The sequence below is a fragment of the Bathycoccus prasinos genome, assembly GCF_002220235.1.
Source record: "Bathycoccus prasinos genomic : Chromosome_17".
Classification (NCBI taxonomy): domain Eukaryota; kingdom Viridiplantae; phylum Chlorophyta; class Mamiellophyceae; order Mamiellales; family Bathycoccaceae; genus Bathycoccus; species Bathycoccus prasinos.
In genome coordinates, this window is record NC_023992.1 from 216,101 (window position 1) to 234,221 (window position 18,121).

Below are 18,121 nucleotides of genomic sequence, written 5' to 3' on the forward strand. Positions count from 1 at the left end.
AAATACTCGATGATCAATGGTGATTGATGTCTCTCTCTCTCTCTCTACTTTGATGAAGATGTTGATGATGATGATGTTCGCTTTTGTGGCGATCTAAGTTTTCTCAACACTACTCTCTCTCTCTCTCTGCAGCCGCCGCTGCAACAACCTCTTCTTCTTCTTCTTCTGTCGCTTTTCTTCTTTCTCGTCAAAGTCGTTAAAAAGCGGCTTCGCACGCAACCTCTTCCGCGTTGACGGTGTTGATGAACTCCCCGTCGTCTCTTCTCGCGAGGAGAAGTTTTAAATTCTCTCGGTGCCGAACGGAGAAGATGACCCCGCCTTTACCGCCGACGAGCCAGCAATCCGGGCAGAGCGCGACGTCGCGCAGAGTGAATTGGATGTAGGAGTTGTTGGTGTTGTTGTTTTCTTCTTCGTCGTCGACGAAGGCGAGTTTGAGGACGTCCGTGCACTCTCGCGGAGTAGTATCTGTGATTGGCCCGGTGCGCGAGCGGACGCCGAGGAAGGCGCAGTCGAAAAGGAACTCAGAGGAAGGTGCGCGACGAGGCTCGGGGGAGGCGGCGGCTTGTTCGTTTGTCTCCGGGATGACGAGGAATTCGAACGGGACGCGGAAGGTGACGCCGGCGAGGCAGACGGTGCCGAGCGCGCCGAAGTTTACGGCGGTACCGGAGACGGTGAGTTGACGTCCTTCGTCTGATGGGGAGGTTCCTTTTGTGGACGCTCTAAAGTTTGCTCGAATATCGAGCGCTTCGAGCGTTTGGGACGATTCGCGTGGACAGGCGGCGACGTCGGTGTTTGAACACTTCGAGGACGAAGGAGGTGAAGGGGTGGTGGCGGTAGTAGGAGGCATTACTTCGTCTGTCGTTGGGGGAATAGTTGGAGTCGGAGTTGTGGTAGTAGTAGTAGTCGGAACGTCCACGGGAACCGTCGGACGAATCGTACCGAATCCAGTCGGCGGAGGAGACGCGATGATAGGTTCCTCGTCTGTCGGCAAAGACGTCGTTGGAGGAGGTAGCGTTTCAACACCATCGCTGACGTTATCAAACAGAGAAGGAGGTGTTACCGGTACGTCGATTGCTTTTACTGTGATTGTCGACGCTGGTATATCCGTCGGCTTCCCCGGCTCGAGGGTAAAATATTTCGCGGTATCCGTGACTTCCTCTTCCGATGAGGATACTTCCCCAGATGCGGTACCAGCATCGTCTTGTTTCGTGACGAGATATCCAGAGGTCCACGGCACGCCGTCGCCGCGATCCCACGCAGAAATTTTAGATGGCGACGCCGTAGAATTAAATCCACCTTCCATGGACTTTTTCAACCAGCACGAGTGAAAGGCGAAATCTACGCAATCCCCGACGCAGTATACCCATATGTCACAATTTTCCGTCGTGGCGCACGCATCGCAACACGCCGCCGCAGAAGAAAGAATGTTTTTGTTGCCATCGTTGAGTAAAACGCCTTTGAAGTTGGTGTTTGCTTGAGCGTTACACGCGTATCGGTTCGGAAGCTTTCTAACGCTCGGCGCAGGCGCATCTTCTTCCTCGCCGTCATCGTCGTCTAGAGGAGTAATTGCTGCGGCATCTGGTGCCACCAACTCGACGGCAGTAACCAACGCGCCTTTCGGAGAAGAACATTCCAGTCGCTCGGCTATAGTCGGTCCGACAAAGTCGAATGTGTAGTAAGAACTACCGATGTTATTATCTACTACATCTTCCGAAATGACTTCGTTGTTTGGAAAGATGCTGAAGAGAATATCATCGTCGACATACAAAGGTTTCAGATAGCATCCTTCACAAAGAATGACGCCAAAATCGACTTCGATTAACACAACATATGCTGGAGGGATGCTGTCGCCGCTACTACCTTCCTGTTGCTGAGAGAATTGTGTTGTGCTTTCTGATCCACCACCACCGCCAGATAAGCTCACGGGCGCGCTCAACGATGCGTAAAATTGGACATTCTCGCATCGAGGGTTGGTAATCTGTACAATCTCATCTCCTTGCTCGTTGTACGATACTATTTTATAACCATAGCACGTAAATTTGAGTTTTCGAGATGGATCGTTGATTCTTCTCCACGCGCCGTACGTGCCATCGCCAAGATTTTCGCGAAGCCACGGCGAGAGCGCAACGAGCGTCAGAGCGTTCTTCAAGCTCACTTCGCTGTTCTTATCTGGATTTCGTATATCACCGGCGAACGCGTACGATTCGTATTGCTCGGTGAAACCATTACCTCCGTTTATCGACGAGGTGATTGCTCCACGATCGTCTTTCCAGTAAATACTACTTTCGATATCTTTTAAAGCCTCTTCCGAGCAGAGCGTCGTCGTCGGAGGGCCTTGACTCACGTTCACCGTCGTGGAAGGAAGGAGGGCATCACCGCCCGCTCCAGAGTTTCCAGCCGCAAACTGGTTGTTCGCGCCTCCTGGCATATTTCCAGCCATTTGATTGGATGGAGAAATCACCCGAGGCGATTGGAAGAACGGAACGCCACCAAAGAATTGCAGTAAGTTTCTTCGCCGTCGTTGTTGTTGTTGTTGTTGTTCCGGCGCGACTTCTTCAAAATCGTTGAGTTCGCAAAATGGACGTCGAATAAAAGGTTCAGAAACGGCTAAAGCGTTCGAGTCTTCGCCATCGCCGTGCGAGACTTCAAATAAAGCACCGTCAGATTCTCTACCCGTCACCGCGCACCCTCTGCACATTTCTACGTTCAATATTGTAAATTGTACTCCAAACGAAGTCGTTTCGCTCGACGTTCGCGCGCAAAGATCCTCGTCGGAATACCTACGACCAAAACCGTCGATGATTTGAATACCTAAGCACGTTCCAACGCCAGGCGTTAACGGATCCACGAACGATGACTCGTCGTAGAAACTGCTCGTGAACTCCTCTGTTTCGACTTCACCGCCTCTTGGAACGTAATATATCGGAATTTTAATCTCCGGCACGAGGATCGTTTCTTTATCGGTATCGTCGGCGACGGTGAGTGCACCCACGACGGAGTATTTTTTCGAGAGCGTAGGACTTTCAAGCGCAATCGCGAGAAAATTTTTCACACTTCGCGCGTCCGAACAGACGCCACCGTCCTCTTCTTTCGGAACGATGACTCCAGATCTCTTCACCACGCCGCGACGAATATCGATAGGGGATGTCGTCGTCGTCGTCGTCGTCGTCTCTTCTGCCGTGAGGGTTTCATTCGCAACGATGATTGCAGACGTGCGAACGAGTGGGAATAACATGGATTCGTCGAAAGATTCCACGCGAACAATTTTTGCAACTGTGCCATCTGGTAAAGTTACTTCTTCACCTTCAACTTCGATACCTTCCGGAGATTCGAACGTTCTCAAGAAAAGTTTGCCGCTGGACGTCACCGTGAGCGCGGATTCAGTCGCGCCAATCGTAGAGCTCGTTGCGCCCGAGAACAAACCGGCTTCAAAAGTAGCAGTACCATCGCCTATACGCACGAACTGTGATGTCGAATCTAGAAAAAAAGTTCCGGGAGTATCGCTCAGCTCAACCAGAATTCGATACGTGCTTGAAGTATTCCACGTGGTGTATTCGAGCGAAACTTGTCCATCAGCGGCGTCGCGAAGCACTGTAACGCCTTGATTTTTCAACCTCGGTGGAGATACGATGACTAATCTTGCCTCGCGACCAGTTTCTCCACCAATTATATCAAGTTCCGAAATAAGCATTCCGCCGTTTGAGAGCATGAGTCCTCGAATTATCGTGTTCGGGTCTTCGCTGTAGAAAGTTCGCGCCGAAATGTACGCCAACGGAGAGTAATCTACCTCATTCTTTTGAGCGTAAAATGTCTCCACATCGACAAGCTCTCGTGAGTCTACGGCGAGTTTCTCGTCCACTGTTTCCGTAAATTCAGCCGCTGGGCACGTACTGCCGTACGTTGGTATAAAACCACACGCCGATGGGGCTTCAGAAAGTACTGCAGCGTGAATTTTCGAGACGATATCTGTGTCGGCAGCACTCGCGTTAATCGGAGAATCTGCCGTGAGAAGAAGAGATACAAAACCATCGCAGAAGCACTTTGCATTTTCGACGACGCGAAGTCGCCTACAACACATTTGCCAGTCGAGGTCTTGAAAGAATATTTCTGAGGCACCTGCAAGGTTTGGTACGCAAGAATCTTCAGCCGCTCTCACGGCGGCGTAACACGTCGATGCAGAAGGAATCGCCACCGAAACGTTTGTTTGAAACGTCGACGATGGTATCCACCAAGCGGTGGCATTCGTGAACGCCTCGAAGTCGAAACCCACTCCAAAACCACCAATGGTTGAACCACCTTCAACCAAAAATATATTCTGAAAATCGCTCGGCTTCGTGGTGCTGTATTTCTCAGAAACCCACGATTCGGCGTCTTCGATAATCCTCCAATCAAATCTAGCATCGATATCGCTCTCGACGTAGCCTTCTAGCGTTTCCGATAAATCATTAACGCAAACGTCTCTATTGTCGTTTGGAATCTCATCCATCGAAAAACCGCACGCTTCTGGTGCAATCTTGAATAAAGACAAGTAGAGGTAGGTCGAAAGCAACTGCTCCGCAAAGGGTGGGCAAAGACACCTGCGAGTCCAAAGCGAATACAAAACACCGCAGCACGCCGTGACATCGTAGGTCGTCGTGTCGACGCCGTTGTTTTCGGTAGTTTCATCGCTAACAACGACTCTTGTACACGTTTGCTCGATGGCGTCCGTGTAATTTAAACAGTTTCGGTAGTTTGCTCTATCGAAAAACTCTCTGAACATTTCATCGCGGATTTGATTCCCACGTTGATCTATAGCAGATAACCCTCCGCTGAGTTGCTCCAAAACACCTTCTTCGACTACGTCAACGCCGGTTATGTCGCCTTCACTAACCAATAACGGAACACCGACGGCAACTGGAATCAAACGAGTTTCATTGATAAATTGCGTGACGTTTCGAACCATCTCGGTGACCGGGACGCCAATACGCTCGCGGATTTTCGGACATTGCTCGGAGATGTCGAATCCACATCCCAAAGGCGTAAAACCAACGAGTTTGCGCAAGAATGATTTTGCTCCTGCTGTATCCTCGAAGAGTTCCGTTCCTTTTCTTTCGTCTTCCACAGCGTCACAAAGACAATTTGAGCGGTTCAAAGCGAACGCCGCGTCGCAACACGGGGCGATATCTGCAATCACCGGCGTAATGCTCTCGCTTGACGTGACTTTGCGGCAAATGTAACGAGTCGCTTGTACGGTTTCACCGCACGTCAAGTCTTCTTTTAATCGACCAGAATCTTCGTCAATGACGCGTTTCCACGCGTTTGATCTATCGCGCACGTCTCTTTCAGCTGGAAGTTTCAAGAACGCCGAAAGCGCGTCGCGATCTTCGCAAATCTCGTCGCCATACTTGATTCTGAATCCACAAGCGAGTGGAACAAAGTCCACGAGCTTTTCGACAAACGTCGCGTCGCGTTTTGCAAACGTATCGAGAACTTCATCGTCACAGAAGCACGAAGCGCTATCCATATCTGAGACGGCCAAACAGCACCCCGGGAAACTTGCTGGATTCGGGTTTCCATTTCCAACGTCGCAGAGCTGATCTACGCGGTTGACTCGTCTTCTACACGCGACGAGAATATCCGCGGCATCTGAAGTTGGGACGAGTGCAATAACTCTCACAAATCTAGTCGCGGTAACTTCGCACCCACTCGAGTCGACAATTCGATACGACACCGGGTATACACCGGGCGTTGATGTATCGACAGCTGAGTTGTCAATATCAATCTGCGAGGTGATATCGCCGTCTTCTTCGTCGAACGCAGTCGCACCTTGCTCGACGTATACGCCAGAAAGCAATAGTTCATTTTGCGTAGCGGCAGAACCGCCGAGAACCGTGAGTGAAGGGCACACGTTCGGCGGTGGAGGGAAGGGAGAAGGAGGCGGCGGTGATGGACTCGGAGGAGGAGGGAAGGGACTCGGGGGAGGCGGTGATGGACTTGGTGGAGGTGGAAATGGACTCGGGGGAGGCGGCGATGGTTCAGCTGGCACCGGAGGTGGCGGCAAAGGCACTTCCGGAGGCGGAGGAAACGGTGGTGGCGGTGAAGGTGGCGGCGGTGATGGTGAAACCGGAATCGGAGGTGGAGGTGGTGACGGTGAAATTGGCGGAGGAGAAAATGGAGGTGGTGATGGTGCAAACGGAGGAGACGGCGACGGAGGAGGAGGTGGTGGAGGAGGAGATTCGAGCACCACGGGAGGCGGCGGCGAGCTTGGCACAGCTGGAGCTTGCGGGGGAGGAGATTCAGGAGGAGGAGGAGGAGGAGATTCGAGCACCACGGGAGGCGATGGTACAATCACTTCGACTGGTGCTTGCGGGGGAGGAGATTCAGGAGGAGGAGGTGGTGGAGGAGGAGGAGGAAGAAGAAGCTCTTCGTAATCGTCCGGAAATTCGTCGAGCGGTGCCGGCGGTGGAGATAACGGTGGTGGCGCAAGGGGTGGAGGACTTGGCGGCGGCGGCATCGGTGAAGAGGGAGAAGGAGGAGGCGAGGCCACAAGAACAACTTCCACGGGCGCTTCCGGTGAGAGCGGTGGTGGAGGTTGTGGACTCGAGGGAGGCGATGGTACAATCACTTCGACTGGTGCTTGCGGTGAAACTGGTAGTGGCGGTGGCAGAAAAGGAGGAGGAGGTGGTGGCGGCGGCGACGCTTCGACAATTTCAACCGTGGGTGATTGTGGTGGCGGCGGCGGCGACGCTTCGACAACTTCAACCGCGGGCGATTGTGGCAACGGCGGCGGCGGTAAAGGAGTAGACGGAGCAGATGGAGGAGGTGATATTTCAACCACGACCGGCGGTGCTTCTTCGACGCACTCTTCTGTTGTTGTAAGGATGCGTAAATCCGTTCCACACAAAAATGGTCCAACTAATCGAATCGTCTCGATTTTAGACGCACCCAATATGTTTTTAACATCCGCGTCGCAAAAGCACCGATCGTTGTTTGCTGTCTGTATCAAACTACAACACGTCTGCGAAATCGTGCTTTGCTGACCGTTTTCCACAAACAGCGCGCTACAATCCGTATTAATTGACTCTGTGAGGAGGACGCACGGAGAGCGAGGAATTGGTGGAGGAGCGAATGGTGGAGGAGGAGAAGGCTGCTGCGGCGCCAACGGAGACGGAGGAATCGGTGGAAACGGCGATGGTGGGGGCGACGCTGGGGCAAAGGGTGGAGGACTGGGACTGAGCGGCGGTGGTGGATTTGGAATAGGTGGAGGTGGTTGTGGATACACCGGAGGTGCCATTGGTGGTGGGGGGTTCGGCATCGGCGGCGGTGGATTGGGAGCAGCCGGTTGAAGAGGTGGCGGCGAAGCGACGACTAAAACCGGTGAAGGCGGCGGTGGCGACGGAGATGTAGGAGGAGGTGACGCGATCACCAACGGAGGCGGTGGCATCGGAATCAGAGGTGGAGAAGATGGCGGTGGTGGAGACTCAACCGAAACAACTGCAAACGGTGCGCGCGGCGGCGGCGGCGACACAGAAGGAGGCGGGGGAGAAATTTCAACCGTAATCACTTCTTCCACGGGCACACATTTCTCTCCGATCAAAAGTGGCTCCGTCAAATTGCACACGGCTTCGGCAACCAACAGCACATCTTCTCGATCACCGAGTTCTGCTAAAGCGTCGCTTTCACAGAAACAGCGATCTACGTTCGACGCTTCCAACAACTGGCAGCACTTGGTCGTATCGCCAGATCTGGCTTCTGGTTCCGCGAGCAAAGGCGTGCACGCATCTCTTAGCGCGTTCGTCTTGGAGGCGCACGATTTTGGAATCTCAAATGGCCCGATTGGTCTCGGAGAAACTCTCCCGGATGCCCAAGGAACGCCCTCGCCGCGTTCCCAAGCCGGGAATTCTTCCGAGACTAAAAATTCAGCCGGAGCTTTCTTTAGCCAACATTCGCCGAAACCGTAATTAAAATAGGCGTTGGAGCAACCATCTTCGTTTTCACAGAAAACATAAACATTGCAATCAGATCTTTTCTTGCACTCGATGCAGCACGATTCCACGGAGTCTACGATCAAATCAGTACCAACGTTGAGAGGATCACCTTTGTAATTCGCGCGTTGCTCGATCTCGCAGCTTTCACTGGTCGGTTCGGGCAACTCGCCAACATCAATTCGGGAAGTGACGATACCAGAGGTCCAGTTAACGTTCGGGCCTCTCGCGTATGCGGCAGGAGACTCCAACGACGCGTCCGCGATATTTAAAGGAAACGTTTTCAAAGTGCACGTGCGATAGGGGTATTCATCGCATCCTCCTTCTGAATCGCAAAATACCCAAAGCTCGCAGTTTGCGTTTGCCAAACACGCCGCACAACACGCTCCAGCATTCACCGCAAGGTCTACAGTCACATTTGCGATGACGTCTCCGATGTAGTTGGCGTTTATCTCTGCGTTACAAGGTGGGAACTTCACGTCGCTCGTATCTCTCGCGATCGGTTCAACAATTTTATCGAGCAAAATTCCAGATGTGTAGGTGACGTCCTCGCCTCGAGATCCCGGAATCTCAGTATCGACGCTTGCAGAAATTATTGCCTGGTCCAAGACCTTCAAAGTACATTGTGAATAAGATGACACGTATTCATTCAGACCACAACCACCAGCTTCGTCTGTGCAGTACGTCCAGACGTTGCAGTTGGGATTTTCTTGGCACGCTACGCAGCAAGCGTCTGCGGAAGAGGCGAGAAAGACACCTTCGGTAATATCCTCGCCGTTGTAGTTTGCGTTCTCTTCGGCATTGCACGCGCGAATCGGAGGTGCGAGCTCTGCATCGCCTTCACAGTACAGCGAAGAAGAAGAAGAAGGAGACAAAGCAGGAGAAGAAGGTACTGTTTCAGTTGTCGTTTCAGTTGTTGTTGTCGTCGTCGTCGTCTCATACCTAGCCCAGACATTGTCGTTACCTCCGACGATGAAACAACCGGGACACAACTTGACGTTCTCGTTCAAGAGAACTCGAAGCTTTGACCCATCGAGTGAGACTTCAAACCTCGCGTCTTCGCACGAAAAATTTGTGATCTGCTCTCGCATATCGAGCATTTCTGGAGGTGTCGCGATTGCTAAACCTTCGCACGTAATTGACGTGGCGGTGGTAGAAACGTCTTCACCTTCTTCGATTAAATCGATTTCGAGCACTAAATCGGTGAGATCTAACGTGAGACACGTTCTTTGCCCGAGTACTCCAGAGACTAACGATGATGAAGCGTCAACAGTAGTCAATCGTCGCGGTTTCACCGTCGTAAACGTAACGTCTACGAGTGACGGACACGCGTTTAAATCCAAACCGACGTTTGGGTTCCAGCCAAAAATCATGTTCGGACTCACAACCGCGACGGAGGAGGATAGCGTGTTCATCGCTTCGACGTCGCAAACTGGCGCTCGTAACGTCATCAACGATTCAATTTTTTTACTCTCGACGTGCTTAAAAGAAAAAAGGAAGTTTGAGTACCCGCCGACGAGAAACTCGCCTGGGAGCAAAACGACGTTTGCGCCGAAAGTAACTCTCGGTCCAACATCGTCCATCGTGAGCGAAATCTCTTCGCAAGACACATCGTTCCTACCCTCGTTGGAAGAGGAAGAAGAACCTTTCGGAAGTATTTGTCCACCCCAACACGCAAAGACAAACTCCTCCTTTGGTCTCGGTTCGTACGTCGTCTCGCCCGAAACTTCGTCCTCCACGGCAACCGCTCTCGACCATTGAAAAGGCAACGTTACTCCGGCCAAAGATACCGGATCGTTTACGTTCGCTCCACTCGCTCTTGTCACCACGATTGAAACGTACGTCTCTCTTGCTGCATCCACGACGTTTCCGGCAATCGCACCGAGTCGCAACACTTCCTCCGAAGGCGAAGACGACCACGTGTGCACGCTAAACGCGAGGTTGCCGTCGGCGAGATCCGCGCACGCGCTCAAATCCTCGCCAACTCCTGGATCCTATTTTGTGAAGAAAACGAAACAAAAAACATCAAAAATCGCTCGTCAGTATTTCTGTCATCATCCGCGCTTCTCTGCGATGCATATTCGAGAAGAGTGATCGTTTGCTTCAGACGCGAACGCGAAGACGAACCGAAACGCGAAAAGGCGGTTTGGAAATTCCAAGAGAAAACTCTTTTGTTAACAAAAAAGAACGAAACGCTCTCGCGCTTACCTGCAATGCCCTCCTCGGCGCAAACGCCGCAACGCTCACTCCCGCGTTGTTGTTGTTGTTGTTGTTGTTGTTGCTCGGCACATCTTTCGCGTTCACGTCCCCGAACGGCGCGTCGAAGAAGTTCACTCCTCCTCCTCCTCGATACAACTTTTTTGTATCTTCCTCCTCTCGCTGCGTTCGATCGCCTTCCTCGACGACGCGACCATTTATTGCCTCCGAAACCACTCGCGACGCGAACAAAAGTATCGAAAGCGCACAAATCGTCAACGATCGTTCGATGATACCCTTTCGCGACCGACGATTGCGCGGACGAACGTCCGACATTTTTTTCTTCTCTCTCTTTCCTCCGCGTAAATTGAGAGTTCAAAATAGCCGAAGAAGAAGAAGAAGAAGAAGAAGAACACAAAAGCGCGAGCGACAATAATCGCTCTCTCGCGAAACGCCCTAGTGTATCAAACCAAAATCAACGAGTCCAACGCGATCTCGTTCTCTTCGTGAAGAATTTCGCGTTTGAAAAGAGCAGAGCGCGTAAGCGTTAAGCGTTGTTGTTGTTGTTGTTGTTGTTGTTGTTGTTCAACTGTGTGTTGTGAAAATTTTTATGAAGAAAACAAAGTGCTCAAATCGTCGCTATTCGTCATTTTATTACGCACACGACTTTAACGCGCTGCATCGTGTACGAAACAAAACGCAAACCAACGAAAATTGCATAAGATCGATACGGAAGTGAAAAACTACGAGCGATCGTTGCACTCGCGCGTGAAGTATATTTTCGCGTCACCGCGCACCAAAATAAGCGTCACAAAATGACCTCTACCTCTTCTGCTTCGTCTCTCGCGACATCGTTCGCAGGCGCATTTCTGACCTCTTTTCTCGCGATAAAGCTGTACCGACGCGTGCGAATGAAAGAAGAGAGAACGTTCCCGTTGTTAAGCTGGGGGACATCGAACGAGAGGAAACTGAACGAATCTTCGGTCGCGTTTCAACAAACGAGAGACCGATTCGACGACGTCGGGGGGAGAACAACAACAACGTCCTCGAGTAGTAGTTCTTCTGCTCCTACGAATACTCGAAGTGATTTAGAAGCTATCGCGGGATTTGAAGCGGCGGCGGCGTACGCGGCGACGCGCATCGCCGAAGGCGCCGTGCCGGAAGATTGCATCTTAGAACTCTACGGCATTTATAAACAGGCGACGAAAGGCGATTGCGACGTGAAGGTACGACCGACTCGATTGGATATCAAAGGGTACGCGAAGTTTACCGAGTGGATGAAACATAAAGGGATGACGAAAGTGGACGCGTGCAGGATGTACGTGAGAGTTTTGGAAAGTCGACTGGACGATTTGGAGCTGTTGCCGAGTCCGAAGAAGAAGTCTAATACTACGAACGGCGGTGGCGGCGGGGCGTTTGGGAGGAGTCAATCGACGATGAGGAGATTAGAAGGAGAGGATGGGAAAGAAGAAGAGCGGGAAGAGGAAACGAGCTTGCTTAAAGCCGCGAAGGAGGGTGATTTTGATAAGTTGCTGAAATGTTTACGAGCCGGAGCGGACGCGAATCAACGGGACGCGAAAGGGAGAACACCCCTAATGTTTGCCGCCGATACCGGCGACGTGGCGATTACGATTCAGCTAATGCAATTGGATGCGGACATAGGGGCGGTAGATGATAAAGGGAAGACGGCGTTGCATTACGCGACGATTTGCGAGCAAGTAGACGTGGCGGAAGTTTTGCTGGAAGCTGGGGCGGATCCGGAGGTGAGGGACGCAAACGGCTCGTCGGCGAGCGATTTAGGCGTATACGAATTAGTTAAGAAGAAGGCGAACGGTGAATTAGTATCGGTAGATAATAGAGAAGATGAAAGGATAGAAGAAGAGGAGGAAGAGGAGGAGGATTTCGACTTGGAGGAAATTGAGCGTCAAGCTTTGGAGAAAATGGCAGAAAAAGAAAATTCAATCGCTTGAGCGCTTTTTGCTACGCCGCCCAAATTTGTTTTTAGATATCGACTGAACTCTATATCATACTAACTAAGATTTCGTTTCTAATACTTCTATGCTTTTCTTTCTGTCGTCGATGACCCTCCCGCCGCCGTCGATACTACCGTTGATGACTTACCGTTTGTGAGAACTGCGGATGATTTTGCCGCTTTAGAGGAACGCCAAAACGCCCACGCGAGTTTGCCCCTCGTGAAGAACAGTTGCGCAGGTAACAACATCACCATGACGTTGTCGTATCCGCGATCTTTCACCGTTCGCGCCCACTCTTTGGTGCGATATCCCAACCCTTTCTTTCTCGCGCTGTCCATCTCCAACGCCTGTTCGGCGTCGTTTTTCATCCGTTCGCGTTTCTCGAGTCCATTCTTCGCGCTTCGAGCGATGATGCGGAATCGATTCACCGGCGATCCGAGTTGTTCGTTTACGTATCGGAGTAAATTGTTCGCTTTGAGCACCATGAGTAAATCTCGCGGGAGCGACTCGAACAGTTGACTTTGGTCTTCCAGTTTTACTTTGAGTACCGTTTTGAAAATCTCGCGCTTGTCGCTCATGGATAAACTGTCGTTGTTGTTCGCTGGTTTGTTCTCTCGAGTCGTCGTCAAAGTCGTCGAGGCTCCATTATTTTCCGCGGTGGCGGCGGCGGCGACGTCAACTTTATTTGCAGCGGAGGAATAGGACGAGGAAGAAGACAAAGACGAAGAAGATGAAGATGAAACTACCGCCATCTTCTCGTCTTCCTTCTTGAACCGATCTTCAATCACTCTGGCTGGCGCTAATGCCAAGATAATCCCGAAAAACCTGTGCATTTCCGGATTTATCCCCAACTTTTCCACGGCGTTTCGCATCTCGTTTTCATCGTTTCGAATTAACGCCAACCACACTTGGCACCACGTTTCTCTCGTCGGTTCGTCTAATCGCCGCACAACGCCGTGGTCCAAAATCGTCACTTTTCCGTTTTTATCGACCAACAAATTCCCCGGATGAGGATCGCCGTGCGCGAAACCGTGTTCAAACGTCAACGTCGCGAACGCTTCCTGAATCGTCTTGGCGACTTTATACGCGTCCACTTTATTTTCTCGCATTTTTTCCACGTTATCGACTCTGGTCCCGTCCGCGAACTCCATCGTCAACACTCGCTTTGTGCTCAGATTATCGTGGATTTTCGGCACCGTCACTTCCTCCTCCTTAAAACCGCACTCTTCTTTCAACAATCTCCCCATATCTTTACAATTCTTCGCCTCTAATCGAAAATCCAACTCCTCGGACATGTGTCTTCTCGTCTCTTTCGCCAACCACGCGAACCTCAACCCGGGAATCAAATACCCCAAAACCGCGTAATACGTCTCAATCGTCGCGAGATCTACCCACAAAAACCTCGCCACCGGTCTTTGCTGAATCTTCACCGCCACGTCCTCTCCCATCTTCGTCTTCGCTTTGTACACCTGCGCTAAACTCGCGCTCGCGATTGGTTTCTCCTCAAACTCTAAAAACACCTCTTTCGGTTTCAAACCGTTAAACTCTTCGCTAAACGTCTTCTCGTCTTCCTCGAACGGCCTCGCGCTCGCGTCGTCCATCAACACCCTCAGTATCTGCCGAAAAGGCACCGGCGCTACCGGTTGCACGCAAAGATGCTGCCCGGCTTTCACGTAGATCCCTCCGTTTTCTCGCGCTAAATCTCTCAAGCGAACCGCGACGTCGGTCCATAACGTTTGCCTCGATTCTCGTTTCAGTTCATCCAATTTTTCATCCTCATCCGTCTCGAATTGATTAGTACACTCGCTCTCGAGTTTCTTCACCCTCGCCAGGTGCCTCCGGTAATCAAAATACACCGGCACTAAATGTTTCGACGCCGTCGCGACTCTTTTCACCGCGTGGACCGCATCGTCGTCCGAATAACTCATCAGCAAACCGGCGGTCGCCGTCGTCGCGCCAACGACACCGACACCGACACCGAACGACGACGACGACGATGGATTTGCGTTTCCTCCCCCATTCTTTCCGAAACGGAAAAGAAGAGCGCGCAAAACTCTCGAAGAAGAGGAGGAAGACATGCTCTGCGTGTAGTAGTGTTACACTCTCTGCGACGCTGCTCTGATTCGCTTAAAGAGTATGTGCGAGCGGACCGGTTTTGTAAAGGAGTTTGTGGGAAATTTTCTGTGGCTCACAAGGCACAATGAGTACGCTTGTGTCTTTTCAAATGTTGAGAATAACGAAAAGCTTTATCGCAAACATCACACTCGTACGGTTTCTCGTTCGTGTGAATGCGCATATGCTTTTTCAAATTACTAGAATCACGAAAGCACTTCTCGCACACATCACATTCGTACGGCCTCTCGTTCGTGTGAATACGCATGTGGCTTTGCAAATGACCAGATTGACGAAAAGCTTTATCACAAACATCACACTCGTACGGTTTCTCCTTCGTGTGAATACGCATGTGGACTTTCAAATCACCAGAATCACGAAAACGCTTCTCGCACACGTCACATTCATACGGTTTCTCGTTCATGTGAATACGCTTGTGCCTTTTCAAATTACTAGCTTGCGTAAAACTCTTCTCGCACACATCACATTCGTACGGTTTCTCGTTCGTGTGCGTACGCATGTGTCTGGCCAAATCGGCCTGACTTCCAAACACCTTCTCGCAAACATCGCACTCGTGCCCTCTCTTTCTCTTCACTCCTTTAGCAATAAAAGTAGTTTCCTCTTCTTTTCGCATCTGATTTTGCTCCGTCACGACATCGTCACGCGGCACGCACATAATCCTCCGCAATTGCTCTACGTCGTCGTCTTCTTCTTCTTCTTTTTGTATCTGATGATGATTTCCCTCGAAATCATCATCCTCGTCAGGAATCTTCGAACACAACACCAAAGGTTCTTCTTTCTCTCCCTTCAAAACCGTCCTCGCGTTCACCGCTCTTTTCGGATGTGGATTTTTCCGTCTGCTCATGAGTGCACTATTCTCGCCGCGCGTTGAAAATTACGAGAGTAGTAGTAGTAGTATATGATGCATTAAATCACATGCGAGATCCTTTTTTTTTGTGCAGAAGCAAAAATTGCCGTTTTTTGGTCCCTTTTAAGGGTGTTTGAGAGGAAATTTCCTCCGCACAAATCCACCGACTTTGACGAGACCTTTGGAGACCCGAAAGAGAAAGAGAAAGAGTACGATGACGACGAGAATCTTTCTCAGGCGTGGTGGCGCGTATTCCACCGCGCGACTCTCCTCGTTGGTTCGCAAAACTACCACGACCGCTCGGAATCTGCGTCCGAATGAACATCTGTGTCGCCGGTGTTTTTACGCCTCGGTGTCAACCTCTTCTCCGTCCTCCAAGGACGATAACGACATGAACGAGAAGAAAAAGAAGCCAAAACAACTCTCGTTCCACCCGCTCTCGTTCTCCGGAACGAAACTCTGCGCGAACATGAGCATGCTTTCCTATTGGAATTGCGGGCAAAAAGGGTTCTTGGATGCGAAAATCGATGAAACTGCTGCTGAAAGTAACACGAAGAATCTCATGGAAGTTGAGGGCAAGTTTGGATTCGAATTCGTCATCTCGAACGAACCGGAAATGTTGAGGCAAAAAGCGTTATCTCTATGCGTGATCGAAGAGAAAGAACGAGAGATGAGGACGTGGTTGGATTTTGACGACGACGGAAACGACGACGACGAAGGGAGTAGCGGGAGTAGCAGTAGTAGTAGTAATAATAATAAACCGGAAAGCCGAACGTTGATCGTCTCGCTGAAAGAACCGAACTGGGTGTTGGTCGTGTTTAGAGGCACGACGCCGAACCCGCAGAGAGGGTTCTTTCGGGAGAGCAAGATAAACAGCAGAGCTGGGCAAGTCGTTTGGAAAGATTGTCCGTACGAAAATATCGAGGCTAAAGTACACGCCGGGTACGCGAACGCGTTCGGGATCGTGAGAGAGAGGGTGGAGAGAGACGTCGTGGAGAGAGTGAAGAGGAAGATTAGAGAATCAGAAGAAGAAAAAGAAGAATCGAAGACGATGCCGCCGAGAATTGTGGTCACCGGACACTCGCTGGGAGGCGCCATGGCGACGTTGTGCGCGGCGAGGTTAGGGAATAGCGAGGAGATTAAAAAACTGGGAGCGAAAGTGTCTCTGATTTCGTTCGGGCAGCCGAGGGTCGGAGACGCAAATTTCAAGACGCTTTTTGAGAAGAAAGAAAACGCGAATAATAATGAGGATAATTACTGCATGGACGGGTATTTAAGAATAGTCAACGAACAAGACGTGTTTGCTCGCGTGCCGCCGAAATCGGGGATTTGGATACCCGAGGACGTGTTGGAAACCTCTTTATCCTCCTCCATCGACGCGAAACAGTGGACGTATCAATACGAACACGCGGGCGATTGCGTTTGGTACCGAGACGACGGACGGATTTTATTTCGAGAGGAACCGAAAGGCGTGTCGTTGAGAACGGTCAATCCAATCTCAATCGCGTTAGATCATTCAAAGTACGCGAAATTGTTTGACGACGAAGGAACGAAGAAAAATTTTCCTCGAGCCGTCTGTTTTCATCCCGAGAGAACAGATCCGAAGACCATATGTATCAATTGTCCAGATCCAAAGAATGACTTTCGTCGACGAGAAACAAAAAGCATTTGAAATGTAGAGTATGTTAATAATAACGCGGCTGCTTTTCGCCGCCGCCGCTGTGTACAATAGTGTTTTACAATGTGCATGTGTACTAATAAAAGAATCGAAGAAGAAGAAGCTTATCAGAACGAGTCCATGGATTCTTGTTTTGCTCGGCTTTCCGCTCTCAACTTTTCGCTCGCGGCTCGCGTTCGTATATCGAAATCGTCGTTTTGTTCGTCGAACGAGGACGATACTTTTCGAATCAAATTCGTCGCAGGATCCTCCTCTTCGTCGTCGCCCGTTCTGTTATTACCGCTACTAATCAAAAACGATTCCGAGGCGACTTTCGCTTGATTCAGCGCCCTTTTCAACGTTTCCTCGTTCGCCGTCTGTCCTTTACTCGCCGCTTCGAGTCTCAAATTGGTCAAATCTTCGATGACGTCCGTGATGGCGTCTTGCCATTTAAATAAATTCTCATCGATAGACTGTTGCACCAAGTTTATCCCCCCGAGTTGCGTATTGTTGCTATTATTGCTGTTGTTGTTATTCATATTTCCTCCCCCGATACCAATCAAACTCTTCTCCAAAATCTCCGCTAAACTATCCTTCATCGATTCCCCGAGTAAATTCAAATCGAACGACTCTAAACTATTCGCGTCACCCACGAGCGGTTTCCCCCACCTCTCGATGTTCTTCAAAAGCACTCTCAACTCTTTCCCGAGCTCTTGCCACTCTAACGACGCTTGCTCGCCTTCGTTGAACGCTCTCAAAGCGTCTCGTTCCATCAATTTCGTCGTCTCGTTCATCGCGATTTCAGTCGCTCGCATCGCTTTTTCCATCGCTTTGGACGCTGGGTACAAAACTGCTGAAATGGTTCCAAAACCGAACATTATCGCAAAGGCGATTGGTAGATTAGTATTGTTCAAAATCGGTACCCTCGTCGGGGAGGCACTCGTAGTCGCTGTTTTTGTTCGAGAAGCAGCCGCAGAAACGGACGAGACTTCGTTCATAATGGTGTTGTTGTTCTTCATAGATGGAGGAGATAAGGTGCGCAACGGTAAAAGCGTTTGGGTAGTCGTACTCTTGTTAGTATTCGTAACGACGAGAGAACGACGACGTAAACGACGGTTCAGGAAACAACTTCGATCGTCACTAAACGTGCGACGCCTACGCTTACTCCTATTACTGCTACGCGGTGTTGGTAGTGTCGTTGATGATGACGAGAAAAATGCACGCATTTTGACCAATTCTGGAGAGAAAAAATGAAGCAAAAATGGTGTGAAAACGCGCTCTTTATGCGATGATACGATTCAGGATGAGTACGCGAGTATAAAAGCGATTTTGGCAAAAAAATAGGACACAT

At 50.6% G+C, this 18,121-nt stretch overlaps 8 protein-coding genes across 8 annotated transcripts; 3 read left to right on the forward strand and 5 right to left on the reverse strand.

The window, feature by feature from the left end:
- Positions 1-196: 196 nt before the first annotated feature.
- Positions 197-5,841, reverse strand: Bathy17g01050 (predicted protein; the record flags this gene model as incomplete). The annotated part of the gene is made up of 2 exons (XM_007508251.1): positions 197-5,761; positions 5,806-5,841. The coding sequence occupies 2 exons, from the start codon at positions 5,839-5,841 to the stop codon at positions 197-199; spliced, it is 5,601 nt and encodes a 1,866-aa protein (XP_007508313.1).
- An 84-nt stretch (positions 5,842-5,925) lies between these two features.
- Bathy17g01060 (unknown protein) lies at positions 5,926-6,783 on the forward strand (the record flags this gene model as incomplete). Its single annotated transcript, XM_007508222.1, has 1 exon — positions 5,926-6,783. One exon carries the CDS (start codon positions 5,926-5,928, stop codon positions 6,781-6,783), a length of 858 nt encoding a protein of 285 aa, XP_007508284.1.
- A 111-nt stretch (positions 6,784-6,894) lies between these two features.
- Bathy17g01070 (predicted protein) lies at positions 6,895-10,496 on the reverse strand (the record flags this gene model as incomplete). Its single annotated transcript, XM_007508249.1, has 3 exons — positions 6,895-6,907; positions 6,960-9,958; positions 10,092-10,496. 3 exons carry the CDS (start codon positions 10,494-10,496, stop codon positions 6,895-6,897), a joined length of 3,417 nt encoding a protein of 1,138 aa, XP_007508311.1.
- A 479-nt stretch (positions 10,497-10,975) lies between these two features.
- Positions 10,976-12,130, forward strand: Bathy17g01080 (predicted protein; the record flags this gene model as incomplete). Its single annotated transcript, XM_007508403.1, has 1 exon — positions 10,976-12,130. One exon carries the CDS (start codon positions 10,976-10,978, stop codon positions 12,128-12,130), a length of 1,155 nt encoding a protein of 384 aa, XP_007508465.1.
- Positions 12,131-12,216: 86 nt separating this feature from the next.
- On the reverse strand, positions 12,217-14,211 carry Bathy17g01090 (predicted protein; the record flags this gene model as incomplete). The annotated part of the gene is made up of 1 exon (XM_007508378.1): positions 12,217-14,211. The coding sequence occupies one exon, from the start codon at positions 14,209-14,211 to the stop codon at positions 12,217-12,219; it is 1,995 nt and encodes a 664-aa protein (XP_007508440.1).
- A 110-nt stretch (positions 14,212-14,321) lies between these two features.
- On the reverse strand, positions 14,322-15,110 carry Bathy17g01100 (the record flags this gene model as incomplete). The annotated part of the gene is made up of 1 exon (XM_007508278.1): positions 14,322-15,110. One exon carries the CDS (start codon positions 15,108-15,110, stop codon positions 14,322-14,324), a length of 789 nt encoding a protein of 262 aa, XP_007508340.1.
- A 217-nt stretch (positions 15,111-15,327) lies between these two features.
- On the forward strand, positions 15,328-16,785 carry Bathy17g01110 (predicted protein; the record flags this gene model as incomplete). Its single annotated transcript, XM_007508289.1, has 1 exon — positions 15,328-16,785. One exon carries the CDS (start codon positions 15,328-15,330, stop codon positions 16,783-16,785), a length of 1,458 nt encoding a protein of 485 aa, XP_007508351.1.
- Positions 16,786-16,898: 113 nt separating this feature from the next.
- Bathy17g01120 (unknown protein) lies at positions 16,899-17,996 on the reverse strand (the record flags this gene model as incomplete). The annotated part of the gene is made up of 1 exon (XM_007508311.1): positions 16,899-17,996. One exon carries the CDS (start codon positions 17,994-17,996, stop codon positions 16,899-16,901), a length of 1,098 nt encoding a protein of 365 aa, XP_007508373.1.
- Positions 17,997-18,121: the final 125 nt, after the last annotated feature.